The sequence below is a fragment of the Rhinolophus ferrumequinum genome, chromosome 12 (genome assembly GCF_004115265.2).
Source record: "Rhinolophus ferrumequinum isolate MPI-CBG mRhiFer1 chromosome 12, mRhiFer1_v1.p, whole genome shotgun sequence".
NCBI lineage: Eukaryota > Metazoa > Chordata > Mammalia > Chiroptera > Rhinolophidae > Rhinolophus > Rhinolophus ferrumequinum.
Window position 1 is genome coordinate 30,528,103 of NC_046295.1, and position 19,831 is coordinate 30,547,933.

A 19,831-nucleotide genomic window follows, 5' to 3' on the forward strand; every position below is an offset into this window, starting at 1 on the left:
AGTAAAGTTAAGACAATAGATAATGTAACTGTGGGAATCACTTATTTTACTTATAAAAGTGGTAGAACTAAACCAGTTCAAGTCGCTGAAACTGGGAAATATTCCCTATCCTTCATGCAGAGATACGGCCGATGTAGGAGGGAATTACAACACCAGATGACACAATTTAATGATTCATTGTCAATCTAAGAAGGTCCTATTTAAATCTGATTCTTCAAAATAAAAATGATTCCAACATTTATAACCCTAAGTGACATACAGCTCCAATCAGTATGCTGTAAATGTTTCCCTGAACATGATTTCTAATATAATTGAATACAGGAAAAGCAATGAAACTAGTCTGGCTTATATTCAAATGTGAGAGCCTATATAGCCCAGAAGTAAAATTTGGTCTGCACTCAGATTGCCTCAATTTATAGCACAGTTCTGCTATTTCCTTGGCATATGAACTCTGGCAAGTTTCTTAACCTTTCTATACCTTTGACAATCATCCATAAGATGAGGATAATAGCACCTCCCTCTTAGGATTGATGTAGTATTTAATGAATACATATAAAAACATACAAATGACTAGTACAAAGCAAATATTCAATAAAGATTGGCTATATATATGGCTCTGAATTCAGGGGTAGGAAAAATGGTTTGATCAAATTAAAACTTTTCTCTGGTGATAATATAACAATATAGTTTCAGAGACTAGAACTATGTTTTGGAATATTCTTGCGTCTGTGAAATAAAAAGTAGCACTGACTCTGCTAAAGCTGAAAGTAAGATTGAGGTTGTTATAGATGAAAGAACAGTCACTAGATTCTTCTATTGAAAAATTTTCCCATTTAGTGGGGTGGGGGGTGGGGCGTCAGACCCAGGGTGAAACCTGTCCTTAGAGCTTAAGATTTCATAGTAGTTCTCATTACCAAAAATCAAGAGTAAAACATTGTGCAAAATGTCTGTTTCAATAAAAATGTATAATGAAATACTCGGGAAATGATTGATTCTTAAAAATACATACTATAAGACAGACAAATATAAAACAGTGAAGCAAGATGAGCTATTTTGCTGGTCATAAAATATTTATTAAGGTATACTTTAGGGAGTATAGTGAATATAAAATTTAGGATCACAATATGAAGCAATTTCAGTCCTCTCAAAAGTCAGCCCAGTCCGCAATGCTCTGCAGATGTAAAACCACTGGAAGGATTCACTAAAAGCAGTTTGACGAGTACAGAAGAGGCTTTTCATAAACATTTACAAGGAGAGCATCTGAATACCTCTGTTTAAGTGCAAAACCACACCACATTACACTAATGCAACAACGCATTCATATTGTTCTCATTAGTCATTAGTAGTCAACTTGCATAAAACACCAGAAAAAAGCACAATGGAGCTCACAAAAATGGGCTAAAAAATGAACCTGTTCTTTGCAAAACACACATCGTAATGGAAGAAGACATTAAAAATGTATTATGCACACTACAGAAGCTGCGTTCATTCCAACGATCGCAAGTGTCACTTCCTTTTCTGTAAAATCAAATTACATGAACCAGGCACAACTAATATTTGGGAGGCAGTGTGTAGCTAAAATTTCATTTAACTAATTATTCAATGATTTAAAAAATCCCCATAAATCTTTTCTGTCCTGAGGTAGTTGCAAAATAAATCATAACTTGGATTATCAACTAGAGCTGTGGCTTTGACTTTTACTCATTACAACTAGTTGTTACTTACAGGAACTACCTTTTGATATTTAAAAGACAGCTGAGAAATGGGCCTCTTACCACACACACAAGATGATGGCTATGTAGGAAAGAGGATTAGCTGCTTCAGAACATGAGAATTATGGTCCACCGTTGCTTCCACCCCCACCCACCCCCAACCATTTTAGATTCTTTATTGTCCAAAAAATCACCAGGAGCAACACAGTAGAAGTAGACAGATCACCGTCCTTTGCTGTAGCCAGGGAAGAAAAGGTCAAGTAGAGTCTGCAGAGTCTCATTGGGAATCATGATGTAATTCTGGCCAAGATCATGCCGACAAGCAGGGCAGGAGAAAACTTGAGCCTTAAAAGAGCGCTGTAAGCAATCCTAAGGCAAAACACAACAAAACAAAAAACCCAGAAAACACACCCAACTTCATCTGAGGGTAAAGCAACACAGAAAAGCACTCAACGACTTATGCTTTCAAATAGGAACTAGAAACTCACTGTTTGGCAACAAGAAAAACATAAAAGATGAGTAACTGTAAAGGCCTGAATCTTGCTATGAAAACTAGTCTACAGACATGGCGTTAATGCCACGTCTAGCACATACTGTGAGACTTCAGGTAAACGACTTAACTTTTGTATGCTTTAATTTCCTCATCCAGTAAAATGAGGGTGTTAGATTATGTATGATTCCCACTAGCCTCATTTTCTAGGTAGGATTTTAATCCTGTGGTTTCCTGATAAAGCACTAAAGAAAAACAATTCAGGATTCCCCTGCTTAGAACTAAGTTATATATATTTTATTAAATCACTTAACATACAACGTGTCTTCAAAAAGTAAATAAAGAAGTACTAAATATATTACAGAGTTAACTAACACCTATGTGGAAGGTTTGATTCCATTTTACAAAAGAAACAAATTCAGAAGTTAGGTCAGGGCACATGATCACAAAACAGTAAAGCAAGATTCCAACCTTGTATTTACTAAAACTCAAATTTTCCTTTCACACCACACTGGTAACACATATTCAACAATGCTGGGCATACTGCCAGATAAAATCTGTTTTAGATTCCACTAAGTGCATGGAACTACTGCAGTTTGCATTATACTGCATGAAACATATAAAAACTAAAAGAGAAAACCTTACTTTCTCTTCTCCATTTCAACCCCTCCTCAACAATGCCAAACATGATAGAATACCTCAACTATATATATTTGAACTGCTATTACTATCGAATTAAAGTGTGCATTTAATTAAATGCTTCTAAACTGTCAAGATTCCATTAACTATTCTGTTTTAGGAAAAATTCTTCTTCACATGCTGAAAACAGGTTTAGAGGTTAGTGTGCCTTCTGGCCTAATAAGAGAAAATAACAAAAAAAAATTCTACTTACTTTACACACATTGTGGAGGCAATCTGTTGTCACAGGCTGGTAAACTAGCTCCTGGCAGCAGACACACATAAAAGACTGTTCCAATTTTTTCAGAAAATTCTAGATGGTACCCAAAAGGAAGGAAAAAAAGGTTAGCATTTCACATTTCATAATATATTAATAAAATTCAAAGTGATTTTAAAAAGTGTCTAAGTAATATTTAATATGTTTTCTATTAAGAAAAAAAATCAAGGAGTAATTGTAATGACTAACAAACATATAATAGAAATTGAAATAAAAACTAATTCTGTAAGATATACACATTAGTTTTTCTTTTTTTTTTTTTTTAAATGATTTCTTCCTCCTTTCCCTCCCTCCCTCCCTCTCTTCCTCCTTTCCTCCCTCCCTCCCTCCTTCCTTCTTTCTTTCTTTATATTTAAGAGGGTGCAACTCACACGGGCCCATGTGGGGAACATACCGGCAACCTTGGTGTTATCAGCACCACACTCTAACCAACTGAGCTAACCAGCCATCCCCATTACACAATAGTTTTTAATATGAGGATTGGGTTGAAAAGGTTGCAAAGTCAAAAATATATGGCATTAAAAAGTAAATGTCCCTTTAAACCTCACATTCTAGAGATTATTTTCCACTGCTAAAAAATCACAGACAGTTTATCTCAAGGTCTTTACATATATTTTTCAAAAAGCTGCACAGCATTCTAGTATATGAACATGCATTATTTATTCAATCTTTTGCTACAAAACATGAATATTTATTTTTTAAGCTTAAAAAAAAAAGCAATGGGCAATAATACTCTGTAGTACATAAGATCACAAAAACAAATCAATACATTTATTTTCCTAGGATTATCTTCTGTGATACTTTTGCCTCAATCCAAAAATCCCCTGTTTTCCTGATGCTAAATTTTACTCAAATTGGGACTAAATTATAAAAAGTAAAGCCATCTAAAGCAAACATGATCAAATGGGTAGTCTATACTCTTTAGAACCATTACTGATTCCATTTTACACAAGCTGTTTGTACTATTAAACTAGAAAGATAAGTAGATTTTTGAATAGTCACAAGGATAATCCTTCATTCATTTATTTTTGGTAGTAGGGGAGTGTATTTTGTGTTTTCTTTATATTAATATAAAAAGTAGAATTTATAAGAATTTCAAGTAAAAATAAAAAAAATTAAAGATCTCAAAGTGTAAGACAAACACAGTATGATCTCACTTATATGTGGAAACTAAACAGACCATCAAATAACCCATCCCAACCTCACAGATACAGAGAAGATATTGGTGGTTGATGTGGGTGGGGATGGAGGGGCAAAATGGATAAAGGGGAATCAAAAGTACAAACTTCCAGTTATAAAATAAGGAAATCCTGGTGATGTAATGTACAGCATGATGACTATAGTTACTACTGTATTGCATATTTGAAAGTTGCTAATAGAGTAAATCTTAAAAGTTCTCATCACAAAAAACAATATTTTTGTAGCTATGTATGGTGACGGATGTTAACTAGACTTATTGTAGTGATCATTTTGCAATATATACAAATATCGAATCATTATGTTGTACACCTAAAATGAATATAATGTAGTTTGTTAATTATACCTCAATTAGAGAAAAATCAAAGATCCCATTTCAAAGTTGTGTCTCGATACTAACTTATTTATAAACATGGATTATGAAAGTCGAGTATATTATCAATAAAGTATTAATTAAAAGCAACACATTAAAAAAATGTACTAGTTGGGGGGAGGGATGTGGAAAAAAACTATAAACTTAGTATCAGGTACCCTATTCCTGCAATTCCTTTGTCGATGACTGATATTTCCCTGGTACCTCCACAGTGCCTGTAATATGTGTATAGGTATTTTGAGTTGGTACAACATGCTAGGCACTCATCCACATAGTGGTGATAAAAAGGCAAAGTCTCTGCTCTCCTGAAACTTTATATTCCTTTAGGAGAGGAGACGGATAAAAAAATCAATTTCAGATAGTAATGACTGAGGAAACACAGTAAATTAAAGCAACAGAGCACAGAGTGGCTGTTTTAGGAAGCGTAGTCTGGGAAGGCCTCCCTGAGGAGTGTAATACTGTTGCAGAAACTTACAGGATATAGAGTGAGCCAAATGAAGATGCAGAGAAAAGAATTCCAGTGAGAGAAATAGTATGTGTAAAGGCCAGCAGTGGGAATGAGTTGAGTGTGTTAAATAACACAGAGATCACTGTAGCCAAAGCAGTTCTGGCCTGACAGTAGCAAGAGGAAACTACAGAGGCAGACAGGGATGACAGGTCAAGTAGAATCTTGAAGGGAAGGCATTTGGACATAAATGCAAATATTACATGTGTGTATATTTATTTAAAAGTCACCATTGGCCAATACCTGATTTTTCTGGCTTAATAAATGTGTTCCTGCTTTATGTGACGAGAATGGGCATGAAACCCGCCCAGAGCAGTAACAGTACATAAACATCCAGGGTAATCACTTGCAGCAACATCACGTCATCAGACCCAGGCACGTTCAGATCCTGCCACCAGCAGACAGGATTTTTTTTGGTCTTTTTTTTCCTGGTTTGATAATTGCCAATTGGTGACTTGATTTCATATGAAAATCGCATTGAAAGAAGAGGTTGAAAGGTAGAAAAGTCAAGTATAGGGATTTGTACATCCTTGCCAAATCTCACAGGATTCAACCATTTTGATAATTTTTTTATTGATAAACAGGATATACATATTAAAAGCCTCACGTGAAGCCCAGTACACATGTCCGATGCAGACAAGAGATGTGCAAAAGAACTTGTGTGTGTGCTCCGGTGGCCTTTTCTTCACCCCTATCTGCTACTTCATCCTCTGCCCACCCACAGCTACAACTCCCCCGAGTTATCACTAACCAGCTGTATCCTCTCCAACCAAATAATGTAAGACCATGATCAACAACTGCTTGCCGTGTGTTACTTGCTCTAATGAGTCTGACCTACCAGTCAGATTCTCCTTCTGCCTGGGCCTCATGGCTAAAAATCATGTAACACTTCTCACAGAGCTAAATCACTTTACTTCCATCTTTCAAACGTGTAAGCCTCATTCTACCAAGGATAACCCAACATATCACATTTGTAGGCAAAGGAACAAATGTGGTTTATCCAACATAAAACCAAAGGGTATTTGACAAACCTTACCCATTTCTAAAAGTTTAAAAATTGTATCAGGAAGGTTCTTCCTTAATATCATAATGATGACTAGTTCTCAAACAAGAAGCAACACAAAAACTCTATGAGAGTTCCCTTTAAATACAGATAGATAGAAAGCACATATAGATATTCACTAACCCCATTTCAAACACAAGAGAAGTTCCAGCTTATGTAGAGAAAAAGAAAAGGAACAGAAGAAATTACTAAAAGATGACAAGATGGAATTTCAAGAAAGAACACTACAGCTCACCCACAACAGCAGCACATCGTAATACTTTGGAGGCAAAGAAAACAGAAGAGTAACTATATTACACATGACAAGGGGTGAATGTCTAATAAAACAGAAGATTCAAATACATAAGCAAAATTTAAGACAATAAAAGCAAATGAGCAAGGAATGAACAGACAATCCATATTTGAAACCTTTAGCTTTGGGGATCTGATAAGAAAGCTTCGTTTGCCAAATACAGCTTAATACAAAATCCACACATCTGTTAACTTTGTGATTCTTTTCACTTTGAAATTTTACGATTACCAAAAAATGGGAAAAAATCCAAAACATATGAAATATTTAAATAAATCAATGCTGGTTTATTTACCCCTAGGTTGAACATGTAGACATTGAAAATTGTGCTAAATTGCTTAAGACTTATGCTATCAGGTAACTTTGAAGTATAACAACTTTCCTGATGAGTTTCTGATTAGGTTGTGTTCCACAACTTCTGATTAAGTGTGTTCCACAACTAAAAATTCCTCCCAAGAACAGTACCTCAACATAAATTACTAAATTTAGGCACAGAGAGATCAAAAACCAACATCTAAGAGGTCTAAAATAAATTTAAAAGCATTTAAAAACTGCCTCAGATTGTTTCTGAAAGCTGGCAGCATGGCATGAGATTAGATAAAAGGATAGTTTTGACTGACTTGTGAAAATGATACTTCATAGAGAAATTATTTTTCCTCATTTGTTAATATCAGAACATTATTTAAAAAAATCTTATAATAACTATGTATAGTGACACATACTTAGTAGATTTATCGTGGTGATCACTTCCATAAGGCATATAAATGTCTAATCACTATGTTGTACATACATCTGAAACTAATACAATAATTTAAAAATAAATTTAAAAAATAAATGAAAGAGCATGTAATTATTATAATAATAATAAAAAAAATCATTACATACTGGTCCTTCCACAAGAGATGCAAGCACTTCATCCCACAGCTTCTGGTTTTGATGATCTTCTCTGATTAGATGTTGTTGTTGAGGGGTTAGTTGGAAAGCCTCAACTGGTTCTGCTGAATCTGATGCTTTGAACACTTTGGAGGCACTTGGACAATCATCTAGATTTATTTAAAAATATATCAGCAGACTTACAAGTGGTTCTAAGCAGAACTATGAAACAAAAGAGTTAACTGGCACCAGTAATGTTTAACATGAAGATAACCTGCAGAAAGCAGCATCTCAAGTCCCTTGGAGTTATATTTGCTGCTGTTTGGGTTCCAACACTATGAAAATTCTAAAAAAAAAAAAAAGCTCCCCTCCCACCAAAACACCCCCTTCACTTTGCTTTTAATTTCTTATGAATTTCTCAATTTATTCTCTTAATTTTTCTCTTTATTAGAAACTACGTTATTAGGATTTCTTTTTTGTAATCATTACGTACCATCATCTGGAGTCGGCCTTTTTGAGGCCCCACTGGCCTGCTTCTTTGACTGTCCTTTAGTCTTCTTCCCTTCCTTATCTGAAGGGTAACCTACTGGATACTGATGGGGGGGAAAAAGTACAATGTACACTTAAGCTTCACAGAGAAGGGGAATTCTAGATCCTGGTGAGAAATTTTAAAAGGGGAGTGAGGAGGAGTCTATACTTTCCCTGAACTGAGTTTCTATAAAGGAAACAGACATTTAAAGAAACAAAATTCAAAGGACAGAAGGCTATTAAAATCCCAAATTCAGTGTAAAACCATGTAGTTTTGATTGTTAAGATATTCTGTTTTATAATACAATGACCTTAGTTTCAGACCTCAAACAGGAAAGATAAGTTTTCAGGAATTGTGACTAGGTGGCTTGAAAATTTTGAGGAAGGAAAGTGGAATTAGATACGAAGATAAGTGGACGTCAACCACAGAGCACAACAGATGGTACTCATGTAGATGGAATTACACTAAATTGTGGAGCCAATCTAAAAAAACAAAACAAAAAAACCACCAAAACATTAAGGGTCAAATTTATTATCTCTCAAAATTAGGGGGTAAAATAAAAGCTTTTGGAAGATGTAAAGCCACTAAATTACTGAATTCTTTATCAGCCAAAGGTTAGACTTTAAGGAATAAATTCTACCTATTATTCTTGTGTTTTACTTGTTGCCCTTTTTTTTTTGACATGCTCTGCAGTAACCCTCATGTTTTAAAGCTCAATATGTTTCAGGTCTCATCAGTGATACATTAACTTACTATAGTAGATGGGCTTACATGCTTCTGCTCAGTTTCATATCGAACTTATCTAGAACATGCTCTGATGAACAGATTTGGAAAAAAATCTTTCAAAAATGGGTTTAACAATGGGTTTTTTAAAAACATCAGTTACAAAAAGAATTATAGTTGATCCTTGAAAAACACGGGTTTGAACTATGTGGTCCACTTACATGTGAATTTTTTTCAATAAATATATTGAAAAAATTTTTGGAGATTTCCTTATTACTGCGAAGCAATATCTATTACACTAAGCTACCATAAGGCAATCATATTGCTGCTTCTTCGTTGTCAATGAATAAATCATTATACCTAAAAATATTTTTTCACATTATCTTTTCATTTTTCATGCCTAATGTTAGTACCACATATAACATCTACAGTGTTTTATATCATAAGACAATATTGATGCAGGTGTTGACAGATGATTCATCCTATAAACAGATTAACGTAAACTTACAGTATCAATACAGTACAGTACTGTAAATGTATTTACTCTTAGATTTTCTTAATATTTTCTTTTCTCTAGTTTACTTTATTGTAAGAATACAGTATATAATACATATAACATACAAAATATGTGCAATTGACTATTTATGTTATCAGTAAGGCTTCCGGTCAACAATAGGTTATTAGTTAAGTTTTTGCTGAGTCAAAAGTTATGTGTGGATTTTCTTTTTTCCTTTTTAAATGAAAGTTCATGGGGGGGGGGTGACAATACGTGGATTTTTTGACTGCATTGGGGTGAACATCCCTAAACCCCTGCATTGTTCAAGGGTCAACTGTATTTTGGCAGTTATTTCAGCAGCTGATGGGTCTCATTTAAACAATCAGTTCTTATGAGTTTAAAGAGAAAACAACAACAGAAACAGACTTGCACTAGAAGACACACACTCACCTGCCTGGGTGGTCAGACACTTGCCCACAGTTCAGCCCCTACACATGCAGTGTGGGCAGAGCCAGGGGAAATGACAAAGCTGGTAGTCTTTACAGGAAGCACAACAATGGGGAATGATGAAGGATAAACTCAAACCATGCTCTGAAGTCAGTGTCAGGGACAAAGTCCGGGGTGGACAGGAGTGGAGGGGGAATGCAGCCATACCATCCACCATGCACACAAAACCAGCAAAGTCTTTTATGGGTTAACAGCTAAGCATGGGCAAAAGGGGGAAAAAAAAAAGGCACAGCACTCAAGGTGGTGACAGGACAGGGAAGCAGCTTTGAGGGGGAAGAGAGAAAAGGGGTGAGGAAAAGTGAGAAGGGTAGGAAGCAGACCACTCTTATAAGCCACCTCCCCCCTTCCCCTACCAGAGACACACCCCCTATGCCCTCTAGGATAAACTTCCCTTCTCAAGGCCTCCTATACCTAAATTTTATGTATCCTTTCCCCTTCATACTTCAAGTAATTTCCAAATTGAATTGGAAATATTTTGCTTTTCACTGACAGCCTAACTTTTCCCAAGCCCAATTCTTGGTCTTAGGGCGGTTTGACACCTAGAATGCTATCATTTTACTTCTTTTCCTTCTGTATACGTGCATGATTTCATTCCTCACCCCTTACAGTCCACTCATCAATTGCTGTGGGTTATATCTAGTGTTAATAGTACAGTCATGTTGATAGTACAGAGGTGTATGTTTTTATGAATATACAAGTATCCTAGATAAATGTAATCTAACCTGTAAACGTAGGCATAATCTCCTTGACCGTTCTATTCCTTCTGAGGTCCAAGGAGCAGGTTCAACATCATCTCTTCTTAAAAGATAGCGCCAAACCAAGAATCCATGGCTTGATGAAATCTCTGGCCAGTATTTCACCACCTAAATCATAATATTTCAGTACTAGTTTGAGATTTAAAGTTTAAACTCAGTCATAATGCCATCATATTAGTGGTTTAAACTTGCCAAAACTAAGTGGTTTTTGTTTTGCTGTAACAGTAAATTAAGAATATTCACTAAAATATTATTTTGACCTTATTTCCTATTAAGATACTTCCCATATAAGTATAGATTGCTATAAATTTGAAATACCAACAAGATTATGCTCACTAATTAATAGAATTTTGCATAATGGTAGATAAAAAGTGGTGGCAGTAGATGCCTGTTTTTTAAACAAAGAATACAACCTATTTTAACAATTATAATGTGCTCTGCTTTGAAAATTGACTACAATTAAAATCACTTTGAAAGATATATAAGAATAGAAATCTACAATGGCCAAGTCATTTGAATGGTTTTATCACAGAGAACAAACATACTTATAAAAAGCTTAACTGAAAATATAACACTGCCCTTACAGACTTAAAATTAGCCTTAAAAGTATCAAAATTAAGAGCTCACTGTGTGCATCTGTTGTATTTCCAGAAAAAGTGGAAATATCAACTAAGATGGTCTAATGTTTCCTCCAGCCCACCCACAACAGAGTAGTTCCCTGTGGTAACCCTGTCCTGAAAGCCCAGGAAGAATGACTAACAAGAGGTCATGCCAGATAGAGCACCTTATAAATGCCATCATATCTGTTGCCTTCTTCGGGAGCATATTTGCTGATCTTCCTCCCTTTAAAACTGCGTATCACTCTGACTGGCTTACCAGCTCTCCAATTCCGAGACTCTGCTCCAATTTTATCATCCAATGGAGCATCACAGTTTAGGGCCAATGCCCTAAAAAAATAAAACAAAGTCTTTATACCAAGTAATCTTTCCTCCAATATATAATCGCATCATTAGCTCAATTAAAAGGTGAATTATGCCTTACCTGATGGTTAAGATTCTATGATTCTTTCCATATTATTCCAGATAATAGGATTATGCTTTCCCCCACCAGCAGAGAAGACAAATCAGTTTTCTGATGTCACCCCCAAGCCAGGGGATTGGTTCTCAGATAGCCTGTAGGGTTCTTCTGAAAGTAATAACATCTGTGCCACGTATAATAGAAAACAACTAGAAATACATGGAATTTTCTTTAAATAACGTTCGTTGAGGGAAGGGAGAAAGTTGGAAAACTAAAGCAAGTGATTGTTGTATAATAGTTAATTTTTTGATAAGGGAGCAAGGTAAATTGCTGGAATAATGTAGAAAGAAATCCAGAAAAATAAATTTGTCAGCAAGGTAGCAAGGTACAAAGGACCTTTCTAGGTCCGCTTTCCACATTCCAGACAACAGAGATTCCTTAATGTTTAGAAGACATAAAGAACAAGTTCAATATGAGAATATCCTTTAAAGGCCTCCAGTAAAAAGATAAGTTTAAATAAAACTGAAGCATTCAAATGTCTCTGCTAAATCATGACAATAAAGATTTTTGGCTGCTTGAGATCACTACATTTTACTGATGACACAGGAATAAGGAGGAACACTGAGCTGGAAGCAGCACCTGATTTAGCTGAAGCTTCCTTAATATGTGTACTCACTTAGTAGGAATTAATCAGTAAGGTTATTAGATGTTAGAAGACCTTTCTTGGGAGAACTTAGTCCTGCCAAAAAAAAAAAAACCAAACTAGAATCTATTTAAAATTAGTATTTTTCCTCTAAGTCACCTACTTCCTAACTTAAGTGAAAAGAAACCACTGAGAACATGTAAGGTCAAAAATACACACACACACACACACACGCCAACATACCCCCAATCTGGTGAAATCAGATAGGATATAAAATACTTGTTCAAGGTATAACTGTTTTTATAAGTAGGCTCAAATTAAAAAAATAGACCTTCAGAGTAAATGAATAATCTACTAAAATATCTTGATCATAGTTAGTTATATTGTTTAAGTAAGTAAATTTAAGAAAGTGTTTCTTAAAAAAAAAACTTGTATAAACGTGGTCAAAGAGTTAAAGCTTACCAAGTTATCTTTTTTTTTAATCTCAAAGGGAGATGCGCACAAATTCTGAGAGGTAGAAGGAAATATAGTCATCAACTCTAGGGCTAGTATTACATCTTATTTACAGAATACCAATTGAGCTATCCATGCCTCATCTTCTTAAAGAGAAAGAATAAGGGCAAATACTATCTTCATGTTAATGAGTGGAATGCTGTGGTGCTCACAGGTACCTTCAGTCACAATGTCTGCCACCACTAACTGGCATTAACTCACTTCTAGCTTCATATAAGTATTCAGGCTGTTCAAGCATGTGAACAGAGTCCAAGAGGATGAAACTAGCCAAAACAACAAGGCTCTTCCATAACTCCCCCCACAGTTCAGTCGGTTGCCTCGAACTACCCTGATACAGGAGTGCCAGGTTACCCTGCTGCCCTCTTCAGTTTCATAAAGTGGAAGAGCTGAGAAGAAATAAGAACAAACTTCTCAAAAGCAAGAAGCAGGTGTCAAACTACTTCTTAGCAGAGAAGCAAAAATGAATTGGACCATGTACTAGTCAGGAAAGAGTATACTGTAGGTCAGAGCTAAGGGCCTTTCACTTCAGTTTTCGTGTTTAGCAAACACAGAGGTAGGTACCTTTGCCCAAGAGTTCTTTATAATCAATCACAAGGCATACTCACAGCTTATTGTATAAATTACCTGAATGGATGTTAGAGTCTCTATGACACGTCAATCCTAAATTATTTTGAGTTAATATTTCATTGTCACTACCTTCCTTTTAATACATTCTTACTACTTGTCAATTATCTTCTAACGAGATTATAACATATAGTAAACAGGGTATACTTATTAGATTCTTCAAAAACTTGAAAAGAATCTATCATGTACAAGTGCAGGTAGTTATAAAAGAAGTTTCATTTAAGCAAAATAATCTATTATTATTAAAGGAAAAAATACAATTTTCAGATTTGACAACTTGAAAAAGCCTTTTGCAAATTCAGTATACATTTTCATTGACAAAAACACATCAAAATATTTCTAACTCCTTTTAAGAACATTTCTCCTAAAGAACTGCTATCTTGCTAGAAAAAGACTAGCTAGGGACTGGACTCCTGCCTCAGGAATGTTTTCACCAGCAAATCTGACCTGTCTCCTCTGCTGGTTCAGTAAAATAATCCTACTGTCAGAAATAATATAGAAGGAAGACATAAAAACAGATTCTGTATAACTTGGTATGCAACAAAATTTTGTAACCATACTGGCATATTCGTTACCTCACATGGCAATCAGAAATTAAGGGCACACTAATTAAAACCAAGTGATAATAGACTCAAGAAAGCGAAAAATATTGACTTTTCCTCAATAACCCACAAAACATCCTTATTAGAATAAAAAAATTTCAACTTTATGAAACGATAATAAAATTATCAGTATAACAAGTTATAAAGCGGTCATTGCTACCGATGGTTTGAGTTACTTAATTTATTATTGATATTAGAATGCATTTATGAAATAAAACATTTTGATCACATTTTCTGTTCCCAGGGAAGCTAGAATGCCATTAATACTTCTATGGAAAAAAGGTCAACACAAGGTGGCTCTTTTGTAATGCCTTATAAGCATTTAGTTAGAAAAGGTCACTTTTGTAACTAAATAAACATTCTCTAACATTTGAAGACATCTTGTTATAAATCCTAAAAATGCCTTGAGTGTACTTCTGTTTTAAGTTATCTGATGTTTCACTTATGCGCATAAATGTGGCTGCCAAACACAAGCCTATTTCACATTAATGAGTCTCCTCTAAAAAGAAGTTTGTCACTTTAAAAGATAAATCTATGCTGAGTAGAACATAACTTTGACCAATGGGGTAGTAGATAAGCCACCTTGTCCTCAATTTCACTTAAATTATATAGGCTTCTTTCTTTCAAAGGTTTCAACATGTTTTCAAATGCAAAGCACATGTATTAAAACTGGGAATTATGTCATTTTAAAAATAATAATTTGAAAAAATAAGTTAGGATGCTACAATTATATAATCAGGTAATGGGATTTTAATTTTAGATCTTTTACTTTCAATTTAAGATTCTCCTCTACAGTCTTAGTTATAAATTACAGTCCTCTAATCAAGCATTTATACAAAGCCCAAATTCGAAATAGTCTTTACAAACTCTAACAATAAAGAGTACCTGTTCATGTTTGTTAATGTTTGATCAGCCGATGGTGCACCAATTCTTTTATTACCAGCAAGGTTTTTACCACCACTCCCAGTGTATGTGAATTCATCACCTCGGTCCTGCAGGAGAAGATTTTTGTCATTAAGATACCTAAACCCAAGTATAATTTCATCAATTTTTGTTTTAGAGTCAGAACACTTGGTTAGGATGTTATGAATTGACATGTTCTCTTAAGGCATCTACCAAAATAAGACAAAATTCAAATGCAATCTTGTGTGTAATATACTTTCAAGTTATGTCACTTGATCTAAAGATTTCACTTTAAAATTATATAGCTTCCAACACCTCCAAAAGTGGCTATTCTCATGTGAACATATATAATCAATTAATCTATAGAATGTTACAAAATAAAATCTTATGATTTGGGAATGTTGCTTCATTTAATGTAGTGTTATTAAAATAAACATCAATACTATATTAGTAAATACTCCAAAACTGATTTCCCGACAGCAATCTATACCATAACCAAGTTTGCTGCTAAATTAAAAATTTTAAATCCTAACAGCATGGCAAGTTCCCCACATTTTACTCAAATTATATTCAGGTTAAATAATCACCTATCACTAATTGTATAAAGTGTCTACTAAATGTAAAAAATAAAAAAATGCCAAAAGACAGTACGTACACTAGCTTCACAAATATTTCTGTGGTAGCTATAAAATTATATTGGTATTAAGTCTCTACCTCAAAATAAATTGAGAATAGTTAACTATCAGTATACAAATTAATTCTACTAAAACTATCTAATAGTGGTTCTTTGATGCAAGATTCTTTTAATTAATTAGTTCAATTATTTTGCATCTTGTTTCTCCTTTGGCTTAAAAGTCATAGCTAAAAATCTCAGGTTTCAAAAGTCTGTCCAAAGACCTTGAATTCCCTTTTTGTTAATCTAATGTTGAGGTCTGCATTTTAAAGATTAGGCATTAAGGACTTTCATCTTTAGTGTATATTCCATTTGAAGAAATTCTAATAAATAAGTCCATCTAGAACACTCCAGAACACTTCTTAAATTGATCAGAAATAGTCTTCCAAATGGTATCTGGACTGACTTCACAATCTTCATATTCATAACCCTGTCAACTTTTAAAGTTATAATTGTGGTAGTGATAGAAAGGAAAAAGTAGTGGGAACTTGGACAGCCCAAGAGGGGCAACCTAAGCCAAAACAGTGTTTAAAACAGAAGAACAAAAACATTTCTAATTATTCTTCAAGCAGCAAATAATCAAGTAAAAATAGTTAAAATTCTATGTTATTAACTCATCTATACTTTAATCTTTACACCAACAAAATTATCATTGGGAGGAAAAATTGCCAGACTGTAAGAACTCAGTTAATATTATATCAGGCTATTTTTCCTAAGGAAAATAATCAGCCTAAACTTGTTGCATTTTCTAATCCAGGCTCTCCTAAATTGTACCCGTGAGGCAGGAGCTTAAACGAGATTGCTGCCTGGGAATAGTGTACATAAAGAAGTCATCAGTTGCTCCAGAGTGACTCAATTTCCCATGACTTTCCAATTTCTACTCTTCTTAGAGGCTGTAAAACAGCTGCCTAACACAATAAGCTGGGTGCTCCAGCTCCTGCCATCACCCTTATCAAGCAAAAGACCTTCATCCCAATCTTCTCACCCCAAAAAAGACTATCAGATACACATCGTAAAGCACAATTAAAATCATTCAACTTTTCCCAGACACCTTGAATGATTCCTTAATTCATGGCTGTCTAGAAAACAGGCTCCATTTTTGCCAGTTTCTCTCAGAACACCCCTTACATGCCCACAAAACTGGGTACTAGCACTACTACTGTGAATACCTAACACACACTTACTGTGTGTGTATGAAGGTTAGGCTAAGCATTTTACATATTTTAATTCATTTAACCCTCACATCAACCCTAGGACATAGGTATTGTAAGCCCTATTTTATAGATGAGGCAGAGGAGTTCAGTAACTTGCCTAAGGTCCACAGCTATAAGAGATGGCACCGGGACACAAACCCAAACAGCTTGGCTCCAGAGTCTGTTTCTGATCACTGAGCAAACTACTTCGCAGGACAACTGTAAGAGGCAGATCATCTTGGGGGGTCCTCATTTCTCAGGTGAGGTCACCAAACATGAGACACTAAACTAGCATTTGATTAATTCTGAAGTTACGAGACTAAAATGTTAACTACTTTATCAGCAGGTATTCAATAGTTTCATGTCCATTCATCCAAACAGAACAAAGATCATTGGCTCCATGAATGTTATACCAAATTAAAGGTTTCAGAACAATTTTTTTCTTGAATGTGAAAAGCTGATTATTCAGGTTTCCTCCACCTATTTCTGTAGATTTGACTTGCCTACAATAAAAGATCAAAAGATTGAAAATGCTTACAAAATATAACACATCCAGATACATCTTAGTTGGCAATCTAAGCCTATGTGTTTTAGTCCTAAAATATTCTTTACATTATTTAATACTTAGAATTAACTGCTTGACATACGTAATTAACAGCTCATCAGCACTTTTCTCCACAAACGGTTTTTTTCTTTCCCAATTAAAGCTTATTGGGGTGACAATTGTTAGTAAAGTTACGTAGATTTCAGGTGTACAATTCTGTAATACATCATCTATAAATCACATTGTGTGTTCACCACCCAGAGTCAGTCCTCCTTCCATCACCATATATTTGATCCCCTTTACCCTCATCTACCACCCCCTTCCCCCAACCACAAATGTTTAATGTTTAGCTAGTAACTATATTCAAAAGATGGGGAAAAAAAGGAAGCAACACCCATCCCACTTCAACTTGGTACTCATTGTTAGCTTTATAATTACATGTTTATATGTTTCATATACTAAGATCAGCTTTTGAGCCAGACCACAGAACTGTCTGAATCCTTGTTATATGCCCAGAACTACATAAATTACCTCATTTAATATCAATGACTTTCTGATATAAAATTATGATACTATTTTTTCTATTTTACACATGGGGAAACTGAGGTTTAGTGGAGTTAAATAATTTGACTAAGGTCTCACACAGAAATGTCAGAGCCCAGATCCAATACAACTGGTTGGTTGCTAAAAACAAGTTAGAGACTCCACTTTTAGTTTGTTTTGTTATAGACCTGTAAAAAAAGTTCTAAGTGCTGACTGTAACAAGTTATATAACATTCTTCATATTCCTGAAAAATACTTAAAGGTATAGTTTCAATATACACATGTCAACTACTATACAACCTAGCAATTGTACTTTTGGGCATTTATACCAGAGAAATGGAGACTTGTGTTTACAAAACCTTGTACACAAATGTTCATTGCAACTTTACGTATAATAGACAAAAATGGGAAATAACCCAGATGTTCTTCCATGGGTGAATAAACAAACTGCGGTACACCTATGTCATGGACTACTACTCAGCAATAAAAAGGAATAAACTACTGATACAAGCCATAATTTGAGAATTATGCTGAGTGAAAAAACTCAGTCCCAAAGGTTACATACCGTGTTTCCCCCAAAATAAGACTGGGTCTTATATTAAGTTTGGCTCCAAAAGATGCATTAGGTCTTATGTTCAGGGGATGTCATCCTGAAAAATCATGCTAGGGCTTATTTTCCTGTTAGGTCTTATTTTCGGGGAAACACAGTACTATATGATTCCACTTATAAAGAATGTTGAAGTGATAAAATTTTAGAAATGGAGAACAGATTAGTGGATGTCAGGGGTTAAGGAGGGGTTGGAGGAATAGATACAGGCCTGGCTATAAAAGGGTTACAGGAGGAGGGATCCTGGTAAGGGAAATGTTCAGTGTCCTAAATGTATCAATGTCAGTATCATGGCTGGGATACTATACCACAGTTTTGCAAAATATGACCATTGAGGGAAACTGGGTAAAGGGCACCAATATCTCTATAGTATTTCTAATGTTACGTCAATCTACAATTATCCCCAAAATAGTAAGTTTAATTTTTTAGAAATGAGCACTGTAGAGAATGTATTTTCATTGCAAAAATCAGTTACCACATGTATATATAAATCAAACCAATACACACAAAGATTAAAGACTGCCAACTGATTTACCTTGTAACTTGTATAGAATTGACCACTTCAACATAAAAGTCATGCTAAAAAGAGATAAGATTTGATACATCCTAGACAAAACTTCTGTATTTTACTGAATGATCAAGATGGATTCTAAAGAACGAGGTTGTATTATGACTTACTACTTCATCTGCAAATCCACCAGCCAGGACAAGAGAATAAGCCCCATCATTACTTCGACCATGAATTCCACCAACATGGGGCCTATGCACACCTGCTTCGCTCACCTATAAAACAGATAAAGTCTCAAAATACCTTTGAACGGTTAGCTAAGTTACAATTACAAAATACTTTCACATATATTGTCGGACCCTAAAAGCTTCCAACTAAGAACTGCATGTCACCCAGAGTTCTACCTTCGGCTCACTGACATTACTTCTCCCCAGCTATATAGCTCTTAGTTTTAAGCTGATGATGCTTAAAACTGTTCAGGCCCAACATTCTGGATTTCAAAATAACTTTTATGTAATCATCAAATTATGTCTATTGGTAATTCCAGCTCAACTCGGGTAAAAAAGAATTTACTATCAGCGTTCCAGATCTCCTCCCGTATTTCTCATCTTTGATTATGGCACTGTTCCCTAGCCAGCTCAGAAAGGCAAGAGTCATTGTAGCCTCAATCTTTTCCTTTATTCTTCAAACCCATTTGTTCATAAATACTGCTGATTTGATCTCCCAAATCTCTCAAATCCATCTTTTTCTCCTTCCACTGCAATAATCTAAGTTTGACTCATTAATGTTTAAAAGACCTTTCTTCACTGCCTCCAGTTTTGTTCCTTCAAATCCATTCTACCTATTACAAACAGAATGATCCTTCTAAGAACAAATCTGCTATTAATTTTCTACTGCTTAAAATATATTAAATGGACTTATATCAAGCCCAAGTTAAGTATTACACACTGTCCTCTCAATCTGGCTCCTACCTACTATCGCCTTATCTCCAGCT

The 19,831-nt window shown here is 34.9% G+C and overlaps 1 protein-coding gene across 1 annotated transcript in view; it reads right to left on the reverse strand.

The window, feature by feature from the left end:
• Window positions 1-1,049: 1,049 nt before the first annotated feature.
• The window catches only part of UHRF2 (ubiquitin like with PHD and ring finger domains 2), a 70,054-nt gene continuing 51,272 nt past the window's right edge, over window positions 1,050-19,831 (reverse strand). Inside the window, exons 9-16 of the mRNA XM_033122865.1 lie at window positions 19,008-19,112; window positions 14,752-14,858; window positions 11,252-11,414; window positions 10,435-10,575; window positions 7,951-8,050; window positions 7,470-7,627; window positions 3,095-3,193; window positions 1,050-2,081 (exon numbers count right to left, since the gene is read on the reverse strand). Coding sequence (XP_032978756.1) covers window positions 1,935-2,081; window positions 3,095-3,193; window positions 7,470-7,627; window positions 7,951-8,050; window positions 10,435-10,575; window positions 11,252-11,414; window positions 14,752-14,858; window positions 19,008-19,112 — 1,020 coding nt within the window. The 3' untranslated portion in view covers window positions 1,050-1,934. The remainder of the gene's footprint in view (window positions 2,082-3,094; window positions 3,194-7,469; window positions 7,628-7,950; window positions 8,051-10,434; window positions 10,576-11,251; window positions 11,415-14,751; window positions 14,859-19,007; window positions 19,113-19,831) is intronic.